Genomic DNA, 17,732 nt, shown 5'->3' on the forward strand with positions numbered 1-17,732 from the left:
CATTAATTGAGGCCGTAAGATTTGGAGATAAAGCAAGTGAAGCCATGGACTGGCTGGCATCAGACCAGAATAATCAATTATTTACTGTGGAAACCTTGAATGGAAAATCACGGTTGCTTTCCACTTAAACTTCTCTCCTTTCTTCCCCACTATCTCTTTCTGTAAGCATGTCTACATGTGTGTATGAACAGTATGTCACACAAGTCCACTTATAGGGTTCCAAGGGGATGTTTACTTATCATAGCACTCTTCAAGAATACAAGTGTTCCACCATCCACAACTTCAAATATTTATTGAAGATTTGGGTGTGTAATAAAAATCTTGTCACAAGAAACATAAACAGGTGATAGGCCTGTGATTCTTGTGAGCCAGTAGAAGATGGTGCCAAATCTTGTGAACATAACTTTCCCATTCAACAGAGCCCCATTCACACACAATGTGAAAAACAGGTTTCTGGTGGTAATTATAGGCTCCAATGTGTGAATGAAGTTGACCTACTAGAGTTGAATCGACAATCACTACACGCTTCCCTTCTTGTATGACTGTAGGCCAAAAACAAACCAATTCATTTACAGGTTTGAGAAGGACAAGGTGGAAGGGGGACTTATCCCTTTACATGCCTAACACACATTACTTTTGACTTTGCGAGGGGGACGCAAAAATTATTGCAAGGGAACTTAATGCACATTGCGAGAGAATGCAGGGGCTCTAAAAATAAATTTCCACCTCCAAAAAGATAATTCCCACCATGGTTCTTAAACACCCAGTGTTGTGTGTATATCTCAGCATACATCCCTAAGACAATTGATCTGTTCACAGACAAAGGGCTGCAGTATTGCTACAGAGGTGATTATACAATACTAAGTTGCACTGCAAGTTAATCAAATCAAAGTTTGCCGTCTTAAGGTATCGCCGGTCATAAAACCCACTCAACTTCAGATGGCAAAAGTGTGTAGGGCAAAACATCACACTTCAACATCAAACAAGCATTTCAGACTTCATCATCGCGAGAGTTTGACAGGCGCAATTATTCAAAATCCCCATGTTATTCTCATAGGGGGGAAAAAGCATTGACCCAGGTCTTATATGGGCAAAGATGGGAGCTTTTTTGTAGGCAAACTTAACACTAGAAAGGCAGTGACGGGTCATTTTGACTGCTAATTTTTTTTCTTCAATTTTGAGTTTAAATTCCAATGGTCAAAATGACCACCTTGGTAGTTCTAGTATGCCTAGTTAGTTTTTATATTCTTGGCAGTTCTAGTGTTAACAAGTCTATTGCATTTCTTTTTCTTACCATACAGCTATTGCGATTCAATTCTACAATACATTGAGAGATTTATTTCTACCATATATCACATTTTGTATACTGGGAGTCTCAGCAGCTATCTTGGCATGGTAAAATTGTACTTGACTTGGACTTCCATTCCAATTTCCTCTGTGACACAAGGTCTTGCACCATAATATGCACTTCAAAATCAATATAAACAGAGCAGAAGTATGTAACAAAATTAAATCATAAACAAATATTGCAATACTTTGTGCCACATCAATGATACAGGCCTACTGTTGCAACAATCTGTAAAATAGGTTAGATTCCAATTACAGATTGAAGACATGACACACAAAGAAGGGAGGGGGAGAGAATGGGAAGAATTATTGGCACCTCCGCTAAAGTTGACTAAAAAGAGGTATATATATATATATATATATATATATATATATATATATATATAAGATCATCTTTTGGAAATTGATCTTAATGCCTTAAGAAAAAAAATGAGGAAATATCCAACCTTTTAAAGACACCAATTTTCTTTGTGAATGAATAATGTATCATAAATAAATATTCTTCCTTAAAATACATAAGTATTGGCACCCCTTTGTTAAATTCCCATAGAGGCAGGCAGATTTGTATTTTTAAAGGCCAGTTATTTCATGGATCCAGGATACTATGCATGCTGATAAAGTTCCCTTGGCCTTTGAAATTAAAATAGCCCCACATCATCACATACCCTTCACCATACCTAGAGACTGGCATGGTTTTATTTCAGTTAGCCTATTAGCTGGTTTGATGCTCATTGAGCTCAATGCAAATCAAACCAGCTAATAGCTGTAACAAAAATACTACTGACTCCGTGACCCCAAACAACAGAGTTACGTGTTGAAATTGACTGGAGTTCTCCTTTAATGCTGCTAATGAAAATATAGTGGATTAAAAGTATACATTTAATTAAAAAAATGTAGTGAAGTAAAAGTAAAAGTACGAAGACAAATAAAAACTCAGGTAAATACTCTCCATTCATACTAAAGTACTGTATACACGAATCCGGCGAGCGTTTTGTGTAGGCTGCCATCTTGTGGCGACGCCATTACTGAGCTGTAAACAAACCTCCGTGATAACGCACCTTCAATGACAGCTACAGCCAGGCAGTATGGCTTGTTGGGTTGATGATGTTAGACAGTGGCCTCCGGTCACAGATGAAGGTACAAGCGATCTTACAGATTATTTATGAAAATAGTTTAGAGTAGAGAATGAGGAAATAAAGACACAATTGGGACTAGGTTGATATTATATCTACTTAACTACTGTAGCTAGCTAACGTTAGCAATAACTATGCTAGCTAGGCTACCTAACGAGGAAACTATACAAATATCTGTCAAGTTGGCATGTTTTCCCACTCGACATTATAAAATAAGTAGTGAGACAGTCGTAAATCGCGGGCTGTTATCCCAGTGGACACAACCAATCCAATATGGTATGTAAACAAACCTCCGTGATAACGCACCCTCATTGACAGCTACAGCCAGGCAGTAGCACTATGGCTTGTTGGGTTGATGATGTTAGACAGTGGCCTCCGGTCACAGATGAAGATACAAGCGATCTTACAGATTATTTATGAAAATAGCTTAGAGTAGAGAATGAGGATATAAAGACATAATTGGGACTAGGTTGATATTATATCTACTTAACTACTGTATCGATAGCTCTAACGTCAGCAATAACTATGCTAGCTAGGCTAGCCAACGAGGAAACTATAACAAATATCTGTCCATTTGGCAACAATAAATAAATAAATGGATATCAAATAAACGAATTCATGTTTTTCATTTGTGACCATTGTTTATCTAATTTTCACATTTCAAAAGGAAAGGGTAAGGTACAACTAACTGCTATCTGTGCAAACCGTATGGTAACGTTATCTACCAGACAGGGGCAGTCGACCCAGGGTATTTTGTGTCTCACGTTTTTCTTTTGTTCCAACTGGTAATTTTATTGCTGCTATTGGAACAATTGAAAACGGAACATGTTTTCCCACTCGACATTATAAAAGAAGTAGTGAGACAGTCGTAAATCGCCGGCTGTTATCCCAGTGGACGTAACAAATCCAATAGGAGGCACGGGCGTAATGCTACCCAGCGACAGCTCAGTAATGGCGCCGGCTTACTTCTGGTAGTTTCGCCGGATTCGTGTATACAGTGGTGTAACAACGGTGGAGTCGATGTGGTTCACCGGGGCCCAGGTGCGGAGGGGGGCCCACACCACCACACCCCCAACCGGGGCCCAGCACAGATAAGGTACGCCACCGACTGTACTTAAGTATTTCTACTTAGGCACTTTACATATCTGCTTAAATTCAACCCAAAATACTCCAGACAGAGAATGTCTGCTCTCATTCCAATGGAGAAACCTGTAAGCAGTACAATTTTAGCCTACTGAAATTTCTAGTGTTCCAAACTCCAAAAGTAACTTTCTTTACATCACTAATACAATAAAAGCATACATATTGTTTTCTATATATGATGGGCTACACACTAAATATGAAATATCATTGAAAGCTTTATAGTAATAGAGAAAGTCATTGAAACATATGGCACTCGGTGGTGTCATACAAAAATACACTTCTACATGACATTCACAAACTCTTTTACATAACATGTCTTTTCAATTCCACATTGAGTGAAATGTTCCTTGTAATATCAGGTGTACCTCTGAGAGTACTGGTCTTCGTGGATAGGGCTTACAGAGCACATAGATAGTTGTTTGGTAGGCCTACCCGATATTAAACATCCAGTCCACAAGAACCTATAAAACATTATGGGTAGCTTTTAATACAGAAATGGGTAAAAAAATGCTGGCTAATGTCTAAACTGCTTTCTTCTAATTCTAGCTTAGGTCTGTAATAGAAAATTGACAATTTAATGAGGGGTGATAGTGCATTTGTAAACAGCCATCAAGCTGGCTTTGCAATGACCAAAGACAACACAGTTAGTACTGTGAATCGTAAAGCATATCAGAATCAGAAATATATTTTGTGGATAAACAGTGATGTGACAAAGTTAGCACACACATGCTAAAGTTGACTAAAATGAGGAATAAAAAAATCACCTTTTGGAAATTGATCTTAAAGGAACACGCCACCCAATGTCCGTATTAATATATGTTCTTACCTTAACTTTCACAAGTTGAGTGAAGGGTTGTGATAACAAGCAGAAGTATTATAGTGATTTCATGTTTCATAGAATTCAGGTTCGCTGCAAATGGTGGATAGTATCAGAGAATGTTTAATAAATGTTCCGTAAACGGGCTCTGATAGTATCTACAATTAGGTGTTAATTAATATTACTACGCTAGGTCGAAGTACTCCCAAGTGCTATTGCGCCACACATTGTAGTTATCCTGTTTACTCGCTTGGAAAATCACCACGTTTCATGTTGTGTGACCTTACACATTTTTATCAACTACTCGTGCAACTGGGAAAACTTGGATGTTTTTGTTATTTGAGTAATTTATAAACAAAGTACTTTTTTACTTTTACTTGAGTAGATTTCTCAGTTGGGAATATTTACTTTTACTGAAGTAATTTTTGTACTTTTACTTGAGTATAGATTTTCAGAACTCTACCCACCCCTGGCCTAGTGTCACATCAGCATTTCCCTAGTACAACTGGTTATACATCAGATGTGCAGTCTGCTTAAACAGGTTATTTCAGGTACTGTATGCTAAAATTAAACTGCAGTGCACGTAACTGCGCTTTGTCCTTCCACATTAGAGTGGAATCTTGGTTTCAGGAAGACAAAATGGACTGGCTTGTAATTCTGTGTGCATGGTAAGGTAAGAGTGAGTGTCATGGTGAAGGTGCAAAAAGTAGTCCAACAGTAGTCCAACAGTGCAACAATGCAAGAATAAGGTCTAGAGACCAGCATAAATAATATGGACAAATAAGAGAGTAATGTATAATGTAGACAAGGTAATATAAAAACTATGTCAGTGCAGGAATAGGTTGAGGTAATAGGGTTACAGCCCTTCAGTATTGTATCAGAAGCCATTGGTCATGTGTGCTAACATAGCATGAAAAACAGTGTAGCAGTAAAACAGTAGTAAAAACATTAGGCTGTGGACAGTAGTAAAACAGTTGTAAAACAGTAGTAATACAGTAGTGGGCAGTCAGTACTCAAACATGGAGAGGGTGGAGAGGCAGACAGACTATGTAGAGAAGTCTATCTCTCCTCTTCCCTTTAGTGAAGCATTGAACAGTTCAATGGCCCTGGGCAGGGTCGGACTGGGAACAAAATTCGGCCCTGGCAATTTTCTCCTGGACAGGCCCACTACTGGACCGACAACCCCCCCCCCACACACACACACACACACAAGCCCACCGATACCAAAATCCCCCCCTGATTCCCCCCCATAAATAACAAACACACAGTATCATGCTGTAGCAACACTTCATAAACTGAACCCAAACATTTAGATTTGGAAGCAGTGACATGTGGTTTAATCAGTGTTGGGCAAGTTACTTCAAAATCGTAATATATTATGTATTACTTATTACTGTCATTTCAAAGTAATTCATTACATTATAATATTACTGTCTCTGAATTGTAAGGCATTACACTACTATTGTATTACTTTTAAGTTACTTTTACCAAAATATCTTATATGGATTTGGAATTCTAAATGCAGTTTATCATGCTCAATGCAGCTCATTGCACTTCTAATGGAGGGTGATGTGGTAAAACATAATGACTGAGCTAGGCTTAAGGCTAACAACAGTAGAATGCAATAGGTGCAGTGATGGCTCATGATGCAATACAAGGAACAATCATAGCCAGAATTTTGTTTAAAGAAGACAAAAGGTCAAAGTCTGGTCAATTGTGATAGAAATGCTGTAACTTTAGGCTTAGGCCTACTCATTAAAATCAACAGAGAGCCCACTACCTGTATATTGTAACCCAAAACTTAAAGACATGTCAAGATAGGCTACACAGTGCAGCTACTGGCCATTTTGGTGCCCTAACTGGTGAAATACAGTATTAACCTAAGTATGTCATCATATGGCCAACTATAAAGATGTAATCTGCTTGTTCCCAGGGATGGGTAGTATTTCTGAAACATGTAATATGTGTTTCAAATGCAAAATAGTAATTTTGTAATTTTAACTATGTGAAAAACACAAAAAAAGTAGATACTACAGACAGGTGTAATGAATAATTGGTAATTAGGCAACAATGGTTTATGTTTATCGCAATCAGCTAATGATAGATAGATAGATAGATACTTTATTGATCCCCAGGGGAAATTCAAGGTCTCAGCAGCAGCATACATACAACACAAACACATTCTTTAACAGCAGAAAGAGTAATTAAAGTATATAATATAAAAACACAGCTAAGCAGTAAGGACAGTAGAAGATAACGAATATGCTAAATATACTAAAATACAAATTATACTAACACTTAATACAATATATAAAAATATACTATAATACAAATTACAAAAATACAAATTATACTAACACTTAATCTAAATCAATTCTAAAAACAGTATCCACATAGTGGTGATTAATAAATCAGAGGCGCTTGCAATGACTGAGGCAGGGACTGAGCCTTTGATTCTCTGTGCATAGTAAGGTATGGTAAGGTGCTCTAAGGTGCTCTAAGGTGCTCTGTGTGAATGGAGTGAGAACAGCTGTGTTCAACAACACTTACAGCTTTTCAGTGACAGCTATTGCTGAAGCATCAGCTCTGGTCTGAAGCACTGGTGTGAAGTGGTACGCAAGTAAAGATGAGCAAATTGACCTGTGCAAGTTCACATAAGGACCATATGGACACTGACAAAGGCAACCATGTCCCATTGTCTCCATGCTAATCTTTAACAGAAAAATGTCAGATATCTCAACCACAATGACATCAATAGATGGTAAGGTGTTGAGTGTGTTTGAATTCCCTTCCTTGTAGCATCCTTTTCTGCATTCCAGTGGGGAGAAGTTCACCTTGTTTAATTAAATAACAATTCTATTTCCTTATTAGCTGCATACTTGAGGTTGGAGATATTAAGGTACGTCAAGTCTCTCACATACTGGAACTTCAAGATACATAGCCGTAAGATTTTCTTATTCAGTTCTGCACTGGACTTGAATTACGAATTTTGGCACAGATACACAATTATGATTTTGGCCTATTGATTATAATGTGGTTAATTGAAAGCTCTGTCAGTCATTTGGATAAGCATCAGCTAGATGACTAAATGTAAATGTAAATTCTTGAATTATTCTTAAGTTTGATCACACTACATGAACTTGCATATGGTATACGACAGGGGCCAAATTGTATTGTTTTTTACTATATAGTTTTAATAGGCTAAATGTTTGGGATAAAAAAAAAGCTTTTTTGCAGTGCTTCCATACTTCCTTGAAAAAAGTATTTTGAGTATTTTCTAAATACAAAAATACAGTATTTTATTTTGATACATACGTAATATGGTTAGGCCTACTGTATTTTGTAGTTTATTTTGATACATTAAAAATGAGGGTATTAGGTATTTTATTTAGAAATACATTCTGATGTATTTTTGCCCATCCCTGCCTGTTCCCAGCATTAGCACAACACTTTGCAATGATTAGCTTGTCACCTGTGCACACATTTCACATCACATTTTGCAAAATTAGGCTACCTTCGTTACTAACCTACCAGTTGATACTTTTTACGTGCATCGACTCGCGATTGATTGTGCATCTAATGTAACACTCGGTGGAGAGACTTCCACTTTCCAAGTTCCACTTTCACTGTCGTTGTGAGCTAAAAGGCTACTATATGGGAAATACTTTGAAGTTCCATTTGAGTCCAAACATGAATAGGTTTTCTTTAACCTGTGCTACACTTTTCCACCAAGTTGTGCGAAAATTGTAGGTACCCGGAGTTTCTTTTTATTGTTGACAGACAAACCGCACTTACAGTAGCCTACATGGTGCAGTAAATGGAAGCTCTTCGTAGCCCGTGCAACTTACGTCTATAAAAACAATATATTTATGGAATAAAATGAAATACCTCTGATTGCTGTTTATGGTTAAACTGCGATGATGTGAACACCAGCCAGCGGAGGGCACTTATATAGCCTAGGCTACCATGCATGGACTCGTAGGCTATATTTCCCCACAAACCAAGCGGCTGCTTGGACAAATCCACTTGAGGGGTGGGGCAGGGGGGGCGATCGTAACACACCGTAACACATCGTAACACACACTGAACCTGTCATGAAGAGGCCAAAATGATTGACCTGTCCCCCCCCAATCCAAATGGATGCAACTGCATTTATAGGCTAAGCCTAGGTCTGACATGACAGGCCGCAAATAGGCTAAATAACTTTTAAAAAAAAAATCCCGGGAGGTCATCAACATCAACATCTTGGACAATGAATGTCATCCACTCCACAGCACTATTATAAAGCAAATGGACTAAGTCAATCAAACGAACTACAACGTGATGACAAAAGTGATGACGAGCCCCTAACTGGGCAACTCTGTTAGCAAAATCTAGCCCCAGTTTCCAACCTCTGACTCACACATTACGTGACGTGAATGACGTGGAATGATGATGTTTTCACTGGGAAAAAGGTTTTTCCGAAGCCCATGAACGCTAGGTTAGCCTGCAGACAGATCTTGCAGTTGCCTTCCACGATCTGCACGAGCTGAAACACGCCCTCATGACATCAGTTCAAAGACGTGATAGGGCCAGAGCAAATTCAAATTTACAATCAATCAATCACACAATCAAAACTCAGACTGTAATGCCATCATGCTTTATTCCAAGTATTTTCTCAGAACATAAAATGATTTGTAACCATTAGCGATACATTAAACTTCAGGGTTTGTTATTATTGTTTTCTTTTATTTTATTTTTAACATTATTGGCACTCCACACCAATTTATCCTCAATTTGAGCTTCAGTCCATTTCTTCCAGTTTTTACATTTCGAAGTGAGCCACGTCACATGAAGGTAGGAATAGGCCTGCACACAGACGGACAGACAGAATTAGGAAAGGTCATGGCTGTGTTTGTGCAAGTAGAACCTGATGTTGCTGAGACCATGCATTATGACAGTCATTCAGTAATTGTGTCCAAACTTCCGACTGGTAGTGTATGTATTAACTGTTTTAGAAAAACAATAAGCCCCTCGAGTCCGTAGATAACGCCTGCCCCATTGTCCGTCCGGCTGATCTAACTAGCATTAGCCCTCCCTCATGCCCGCAAATTAGATCAAATCTCCCAGAATCTAGAGTGAGTGAGTGAGCGAGCGAGCAAGAATAGGCTATAAGTAGCTTAAATAAACAGTGAAAGTCATCTACATATTTTATTGTCACAATTTCTATCTATAGGCCTTTCTTATTTGATGTACTGACTAGAAAATTAATTAACAAACATATTCATCTGTATTACATATTGAGGTGACCCGAGTTGGATCTGCTTCAAAATGTTAGAGGTCCTTGGCCCATGCTAGCCTACACCTTTCCACCAAGTTTCATGAAAATGGGGTAGGGCCTACACTAAGTGTTTTCACATTTTACCCATACGTTTTGCAGTAGGTTATAGTAAGAGTTGACATTAAAGGGGTCATAGAATGCAAAACCGAGTTTACCTTGTCATAGATGAATAACGATAGTTCAGTGGGTGAAATGGAGATACAGAGAAGTTCAAAACCCCATCCACGCCTCCTTTCTGTGCAAATCTCACAATTCGAAACTCCCGCCATAAAACGGGCGAATCCAAAAGAAGCTCAGAGTTTACGCAAACTCTGAAGTGGTGCCGTATTTGGCTCTGGCCTGTACATTTGTCACGCCCCAAAATTTACATACAGACCAGCCCACTGGTTCGCTGGGCCAAGAACATGAATGGAGGTCGTGAAGATGTCAGACACTAGTTTAGCCAGCCTACTGATGGGTTTACTTCTACAAGAATTACAAAGCAGGCAGTTTCTCTATCGAAAATGAGCCAGAGAGGTAAATGCAGTGTTCCAGGCTGCACGGAGAAAGGGGAAGTTTGTCACAGTCTTCCCAAGGATCCGAAGACTCGGCAGGCATGGATAATGTTTGTCTATCAGAAGATCCCTGCAAAGTTTGACGCTCAGCTGTTCATTTGCTCTAAACATTTTACCGAAGACAGCTTTCAAAATCTTGGACAGTTTAAAGCAGGATTTGCCAAACTTCTTTTACTGAAACGAGGGGCTGTTCCAACCGTAAGGTCATCACAACCGCAAGCTGTAAGTATTATTTTGTCGCTAAGCAGTTGATAGCAATGCTAGCATATCGTGTATAGCAACATACATGTACACATAGAATGTGTTACGATTCAGTTTGTTAGCAATGGGGGTAACATTATTTAATTTCCCTGACTGTATTTCATTCGAATAAATAACATGTTGACATGTAAATCTACACTTTACGATGCACGTTTGTCCAGGTCTTCGTCAGGTTATTTTGTTATTCTATTCCAGCAAGATAGCTAAAGCTGAGTAGAATCACGATAGTTTGGTTGCTAGAAGCTAGCACTAAGCTGTAATGTTACCCACCTAAGTCGATCCTGTTACCACTTTTAGAAGTGGAAACTAGGAGTAACGTTAACATTATCGTGTAAAATGATTTCAGAGCACATCACAAGAACAACAAGAACAACCACGAACAAAAGTTGCAGCATGCCAAACAGATCCTCCTTGTGTGGCATCTCGCGGGACGCAGCTTTCTTTTACTACATTGAGACCTCACCAACGAAGCAAAGGTAAACGTTCTAATTATTCTTATGTTATCATGAATATTATCAGACGTGTTATGGTGTTTGTGTGTTCCAAACATGTGTAGCATTATTACTGGGTAGCATTTAGTAGAGCAGTGTTGCCCAATTACTTACCTTGATGACTGAGTACATTAGTGAGCCATTCACAACAAATTAAAGAAGTATTCATAGTATGACCTATTCATACTATTCATCTCACTGAATGACCTGCATTTACTTTTGTGGGGAAGGCTGGTGAAAGTTATTTGTTCAACCAGTATGAATGGGTCTATATACAAAAGATATGACTGATTAGTAAATTGTATGTTGTATCACAGCAGTACATTGTCCTTCGGCACCGAGCAATCCATATGACACCCCACTAAATAGTCTCCCCCTCCCCCTTTGAAGGCATACAGGCAACGCCGCAATGCCAAAGTGTGGCAGTAGGCACAACGGCTCCTTCAGTCTCTGGGCCATTCTCTTCAACTCCTTTGAAGGGTCAGAGGCCAGCAAAGAGACCTCGCCTTGAATTTGAGGAGGAGGTGGAAGATGTTTCCTCTGCATGTGCTGATCCTCAAGATTCCACATACGATCCTGCACAGTCTGCTACAATGGAGACAGAATCATCTCAGCTTTTGTAAGTAAAGTTACAACTCTCACAATGCAGCAGTGCTATTTATATGCATTGTGACTGTTGTCAGACAGTACAATTGTTTTTTGACAGATTTTTGACTGAGATGGACAATGTTGTTTTTTCTTTATTATCTTTTGTAGTACATCACCAGTGACTTCATATGGCGATGCAAAATACATTGTTTTTGAGCAATGCCTCTTCAGCCTGTTCGAGATCTGCCCTGTGTGCACAAGAACCTGTACATTCCTGCCACGCAGAAGAGGGTCCTTCCTAGCGATCGACCAACTATGCCCTCACTGCAAGTTCTTCCGACAGTGGAAGAGTCAGCCAGTTATTGGGAGCACCCCTGTGGGCAACCTTCAGCTGTCTGCTGCCATTTACTTTTGTGGAGCTTCATTTTCAAAGATGAAAAAGGTATCATTGTGCTCATTGTCCCCTGCAGGAAGTGTTTGTCTTTCACTGATGACTTCACAACTGATCTACTTTTAATTATTTTATAGATATTTGATGCAATGCAGCTGAGAACACACACGTATGATGCCTTCAGAAGATATTGTGTACAGAAATGGGTTTTGTTTAGTGAAAGTGTGAGATCAGGCCTAATTGCCAGCCATCAAAATGCAAATCATTACAGTTTTAGGCTGCTCTAACTGAAAGGCACTTGTAACAACACCGGTTAGAGTACAGCTTTGGCACAGCCTACAGGTTTAGCCAATGCTTTTGCTGTGAGTTAATAGTAGTATTTTGCTTGGTGTGTGCTTACAAAAGTGACAAGTGACAATTGTTACAACATTTCTGCTGTTTCATTTAGGTTGTACCTTGCAGCTATGCATTTCAATGAGAATGCTCAGCGCCCACAACGGAAGACAGCCAAGGGGAAACTAATGTACAGGCTTGTGTTTCCAAAGGCCAAAAGGGGAGGTTACACGGTCAAAAAAGTGAAGACAGAGCCAACGATTTGTAAGTTTAAAATGTATATATTTTTTTTATACAAACGATTGTGCAACAAATGTGCAACGGTATAGACACTAACAATAACTTATTAATTCACACACAACAGGCTATGTCTTTAACCTGATAAGACTGGTGTTCGAAGAGATCGTCCATGACTCCCTTCGTTATGTGGATGCCGTCCAGCAGATTCCTGTGCCCCAAGACTTGTGTGCTCAGCTTCCCAGACCTTCCAGGGAGGATGCTGTCGCTGAGCATGTGTCACGGTTCAGTCGAGGGGGGGTCTGAACCCGACATACTGCCCTGATGTTTCCGGAAACTCCCTCCGTATGCGCAGCACCACACAAGAGGGGATCACAACACGGACACTTCGCCCAAGGAAACCCCAGCACCAGCTCACGAAAGATCTGTAGGCCAAGTGTCTGCATTGCCTTCAGAGAAATCAGAGTGGAAAGGCACACTTTTTTACTATTTATTTTTTGAATATTTTATATTTTTGAGTATAGCACTGTATGATTGTGTTGAAACAAAATAAAGTTTGTCATTTTACTGTTTGCATCAAACTGTGTTTTCGTGACCTGCTGAACTAATAATGAATGCATATTGGCTAAAAACATTTGATTTATATTATATAGCTGGTAACACTTGTATCAGATTGTCCTCACCTTTCCATCCCTCTTATTCTCAACTGCCCATGGTCAGCTCTGTAGATGTTCATTGCATTTTGTAAAGAATATATGTTGAGGCACACCGGTTCAAGGCCAGGATGGTCAATCATACAGGTTATCTCCTCCGGAACCTGGGTCATTCTTCTCATGACCTGTAAAAACAAATATAAAGACCATGCTGTTATTTTGTCATTTTGAATGAGCAGAAAGCACAAATTAGCTTGAGTAAATATCTCCAGTTTTAGTTACCTGGGGTACTTCCCGGCAACATATATTTTCTCTCTCCTGGGGCATGCGGTCACAGTTTCCACACGTACACCTGGCAAGGGGAGATGGATGTAATTGTAAGTTCACATATCACTACATGGAACGAGGGTAATAATCTTATAATCAGATGATATAATCAGCAGGATAGAAGTTAGCCTACTGCTGATTAGGTCATCTGGTTATGAGATTATTATCTTCGTTACATGTAATAATATATACAACAGGACTATGTCCAGTTAGTTAGGCAAGAGCCTACTATTTCTGTAGTGGCAGTTCGTAGGTTATGGTGTTTGTGAAATGAGTAGCCTACTGCTCGCGTCAACAAAAATATTACCTCTCGTGACATGACCGTGGTAATATTTTTGTTGAAGCGAGTGAGCAGTAGGCTACTCATTTCATTACGGCCATAACATACTGAACTGGTACTATGGAAATAGTCTCTTGCCCAGCTAACTGGACGTCCTGTTGTAAGATCACATATTACTACTAACGTTACGTGGCAAATAATGTAGGTAACTCCTAATCAGATAACCCATTCAGCAGGAGAGAACGGTAACAATATACTGACTAAAACGAGAGTATAGGCTATTTTCCTTGCGAGCAGCACTCATTTCATTATAGCTATCTGCACGCTACATATTGGCTATACGGACTTTCTCGCTAACTGGAGGTCTTGACAGAAAATGCACGAGGGTAACGTTACATGTTGTAAAACATTTGTTTGTGTGCAAATGAATAACTGTTATGCTGCTTACAAAGTTAACATAAGACTAATACAACGTTATGCTTAGGCTAGGACACTGAAGTGTGAGTAGGCTATTACATTAGTATTACAGCTAACGTGTAGTGCTACATGTAAATGATAAATGAAAAAACTTACCATTCTGAAGTAGTCATTTGTAATCTATGGGCGACTGGTTGCTCCTCTACATCAGATTCTTCCTCTGATTCTGGCTCATACATATATGGTTCAACACCTAATGTGTCCATATCAACAATTTCGATGTTTCAGTGAGTGAGTGCTTGTGGCCATGACGCGTTTGCTCCGCAGCTTCGCTCGTTGTAAACCAACCAATCAGCGCACAGCTCATTTAAATATTCATGAGCATACCATAAAAGGGAGAAAACCTCTCGTTTCATTCTAGGGCTTTTAACCAGGCTTGCATTAGGGCGCATAGAACAGCACATATGCCATTTTCAGCCCAACCAATGTTACACACCCTATTCAGAGACCTTAAGGACCAGCACCAAATACCCTATATAATCATTCTATCACCCCTTTAAGTCCATACCAGGCAGGAGGTTCTTCCATCCTTTCCATAACGGATATAGGTAGCTGTGTGTTCGCAGTTGTTGCTTTTTGCGATGTATTTTCCACAACAGTTTTCAAAGCTCTCATCCTTTTTATCTAGAAGCTTTTTGCATTCTTCAGCTCTTTTTTTAATGTCTATACTTTTTGGCTCTTTCCCAGCGACATCTTGGTAATTATCTAGGCGGTGTTCTCCGAGGTCCATACCCTCCAACTCATTCAAACTGTGGATTTTACATCCAACTGTATAGAAAAATCAGAAGGGAAAACCAATTTGAATATGCAATAGTAAAAAACATTTTATTCTACTACAGTGTCTACATAACAAAGTTTTAAACCAGACAATATACACGGACCTACTACCCCTTAGAAAATAATTCTGATTCCAAAATGGATAAATGTTTCATAAATGTGCTATAATGGAGACACACCTGTTTGTTTTTTATTTAATATTATTTTAGGGTTTTTCCAACTTTATTTGAGGTGCTCCATTATAAAGGCAAAGAACTCCACAATGCAATGCGGAATCATAAAATTAAACAATGGCCTGTTCAGTCTTGACTACTGTAGGCCTACCATAGGTTTGGTGGATAAACTGTCCTTGTCCAAGGGCCACAGCATAGTGCCCCACACCAAATCTAACAAGGTCACCATACTCGTACTGTGGAGAACACATACACAAACAAATTTTACAAAAGAAGATTATGTTCTGGTTCCCCATGTATGGATTAAGCCTAGTCCAAGACTAAAAGCCCTTTTTCAGCGGAAATCTCCATTGAAGTTCTCTTTTAGTCCTGCTAGACTTAATCTATATATGGGAAAACCAGCCCTTAATTCTGTTATATTACAAAACCTTATAAAAAATGTATAGAGAGATTCTGAGCTATATGTTGCCTAATCATTTTCAGACAATTTATTCTCAGACAGAGGAGATCCTTCCACAGTGATGCAAATTAAATGTGATTAAAAGTTGGATGTAAATTAAATTGTTGTTAACAAATGGAAAATCTACTATGAAAGAAACATGTATTTCAGTATGTATAGCAAAAATGTCCCATCTCTGATTCGTCCTTTACCCCATCACTTCCAGTTATGCATCCAGCCAGAAGGAACAGAGAAACGACAGACAGAATATTCCTCATGGCAACAAGGATTGTAAACTGAAAAATATAGTAGTACATGATAACAAATACATTTATGATAGTCTTTATAAAAAGTTAAAAGTTAAATAAAAGTAAATTCAATAATTTACATATTTTCCCCCCATTTTCAGTGAACCCTAACAGTGAACTTAATCCTTAAAAAAATAAGCCATACATTACCATTAATTTAGTCTTAATTTAGCCTAGTCTGAGTTAACTTAATTAAAAAATAAGTTAACACAGATAAATTTAAATCAATTCCGATGATTGTATCCCCTTTAAAAAAAAATAGGATCCAAACCCCAAAAACTTTACCTTTAACTTTACTATATCAGCAAGTCTCCAACATTCTTTTGTCTACATGAGCAGATATAAAGGATGCTAGAGGTGTCTCTCTTACCTGTGCTCCAGACAACAGATGGATGTATGCATACCATCGAGTACCAGTATATTTAAGAGCACAACTTATCACACATCAGCCAATCACCACACTCCACCTGTGCATCCAGAGAGGGACAGGGCAGCTGAAATCGGTGTGTAGACACAGGCCTACATGTAGGCCCAATATCAATGTCCACAATCACTGACACAGACTTTGAGGCGCATTCCCACTAAGTTTGTGAGGGATTAGCGCTGTTCCACTGTCAAATTGTAATGAAGGTGCATGAGGACAAGCTCAACTTTCTGAGACTTTTCCATAAATCACCATTTCTGCAGACTTTATAAATAAGGAAATTACTAACAACAACTCATAATATTGAGGTGAGAGATAATCTGTGTTTTGGATGTACAGTTAGGCTCATAAGTTTTTGAACCCATGCTAAAGTCGACTAAAAAAATATATAAAATCATCTTTTGGAAATTGATCTTAATGCCTTAAGTAAACAAATGAGGAAATATCCAACCTTTAAGGACACCAATTTTCTTTGTGAATGAATAATGTATCGTCAATAAATAAATGTGCTTCCTTAAAATACAGGGGTCAAGTATTCACACCCTTACAGTATGTTAAATTCCCATAGAATCAGGCGGATTTTTTCTTTTAAAGGCCAGTTATTTAATGGATCCAAGATATGCATCCTGATAAAGTTTCCTTGGCCTTTGGAATTAAAATAGCCCCACATCATCACAAACCATTCACCATACCTATAGATTGGCATGGTTTTATTTCAGTTAGCCTAATAGCTGGTTTGATTTGCATTGAGAGATGATCTTATGGAAAGTACCCCATGCCAATCGTGAGACACCGTGGGGCCCTTCTGGCCAGGGCGGGACGCTGAGATCCGTGGGGCAAACAAGGCTAGAGGGGGAAAAAGGACACAATGCAACTCAATTCACTTTTATTTTTTTAGTGTTATAATGTAATTGTACTACAGTGTTCTACTTTCAAGTGTCTCAATGTACTTAACAGAGGCCAGCTTGAACAAGAACCTTGATCTCTTCCTACAAACATACATTTACATTTTTACATCTATTCATTTAGCAGATGAAGCGACTTACATTACAAGGGCCATTGTACTCTGGAGCAACTCAGGGTTAAGAGCCTTGCTCAAGGGCACAATGGTGGACGCCGAATTGAACCCACTGTATGCTAGCCCAACTCAACCACTACGCTACGGCTGTAGATGGGGTAGCAGGAATGACATCAGTTGATAGTATTTCCACTCTCTTTGGGATCCTCCTGCTGATCCACTTTTAGGTGTTTTTTTTTTC

The 17,732-nt window shown here is 38.9% G+C and overlaps 1 protein-coding gene and 1 long non-coding RNA gene across 3 annotated transcripts; one reads left to right on the plus strand and one right to left on the minus strand.

Annotated features, from left to right (window-relative positions):
- The first annotated feature begins 10,511 nt into the window (after positions 1-10,511).
- On the plus strand, positions 10,512-13,183 carry LOC121681021. 2 transcript variants are annotated; one of them, XR_006021921.1, is made up of 5 exons: positions 10,512-10,536; positions 10,922-11,051; positions 11,457-11,685; positions 11,823-12,642; positions 12,743-13,183. It is a non-coding gene; the product is annotated as an uncharacterized LOC121681021 (long non-coding RNA). The 2 variants fall into 2 exon arrangements; XR_006021922.1 differs by lacking the exon at positions 10,512-10,536 and having other exon boundaries at positions 10,678-11,051; positions 11,823-12,096; positions 12,494-12,642.
- On the minus strand, positions 12,902-14,619 carry LOC121681020 (P2X purinoceptor 7-like). Its single transcript, XM_042060632.1, has 4 exons — positions 14,449-14,619; positions 13,551-13,620; positions 13,299-13,453; positions 12,902-13,064 (listed from the first exon to the last, which is right to left on the minus strand). Exons 1-4 carry the CDS (start codon positions 14,556-14,558, stop codon positions 12,902-12,904), a joined length of 498 nt encoding a protein of 165 aa, XP_041916566.1. The 5' UTR covers positions 14,559-14,619.
- Positions 14,620-17,732: the final 3,113 nt, after the last annotated feature.

Source organism: Alosa sapidissima, chromosome 13, assembly GCF_018492685.1.
Source record: "Alosa sapidissima isolate fAloSap1 chromosome 13, fAloSap1.pri, whole genome shotgun sequence".
In the NCBI taxonomy this organism is placed as follows: Eukaryota; Metazoa; Chordata; class Actinopteri; order Clupeiformes; family Clupeidae; genus Alosa; species Alosa sapidissima.

Coding starts and splice junctions, on each gene's coding strand:
- LOC121681020 (XM_042060632.1), bottom strand. CDS start 14,558: ATGGACACATTAGGTGTTGAACCATATATGTATGAGCCAGAATCAGAG. Junction 13,621..14,448: donor CAAATGACTACTTCAGAATG/GTAAGTTTTTTC, acceptor TCCCCTTGCCAG/GTGTACGTGTGGAAACTGTG. Junction 13,065..13,298: donor AGAATAAGAGGGATGGAAAG/GTGAGGACAATC, acceptor ATTTCTCTGAAG/GCAATGCAGACACTTGGCCT.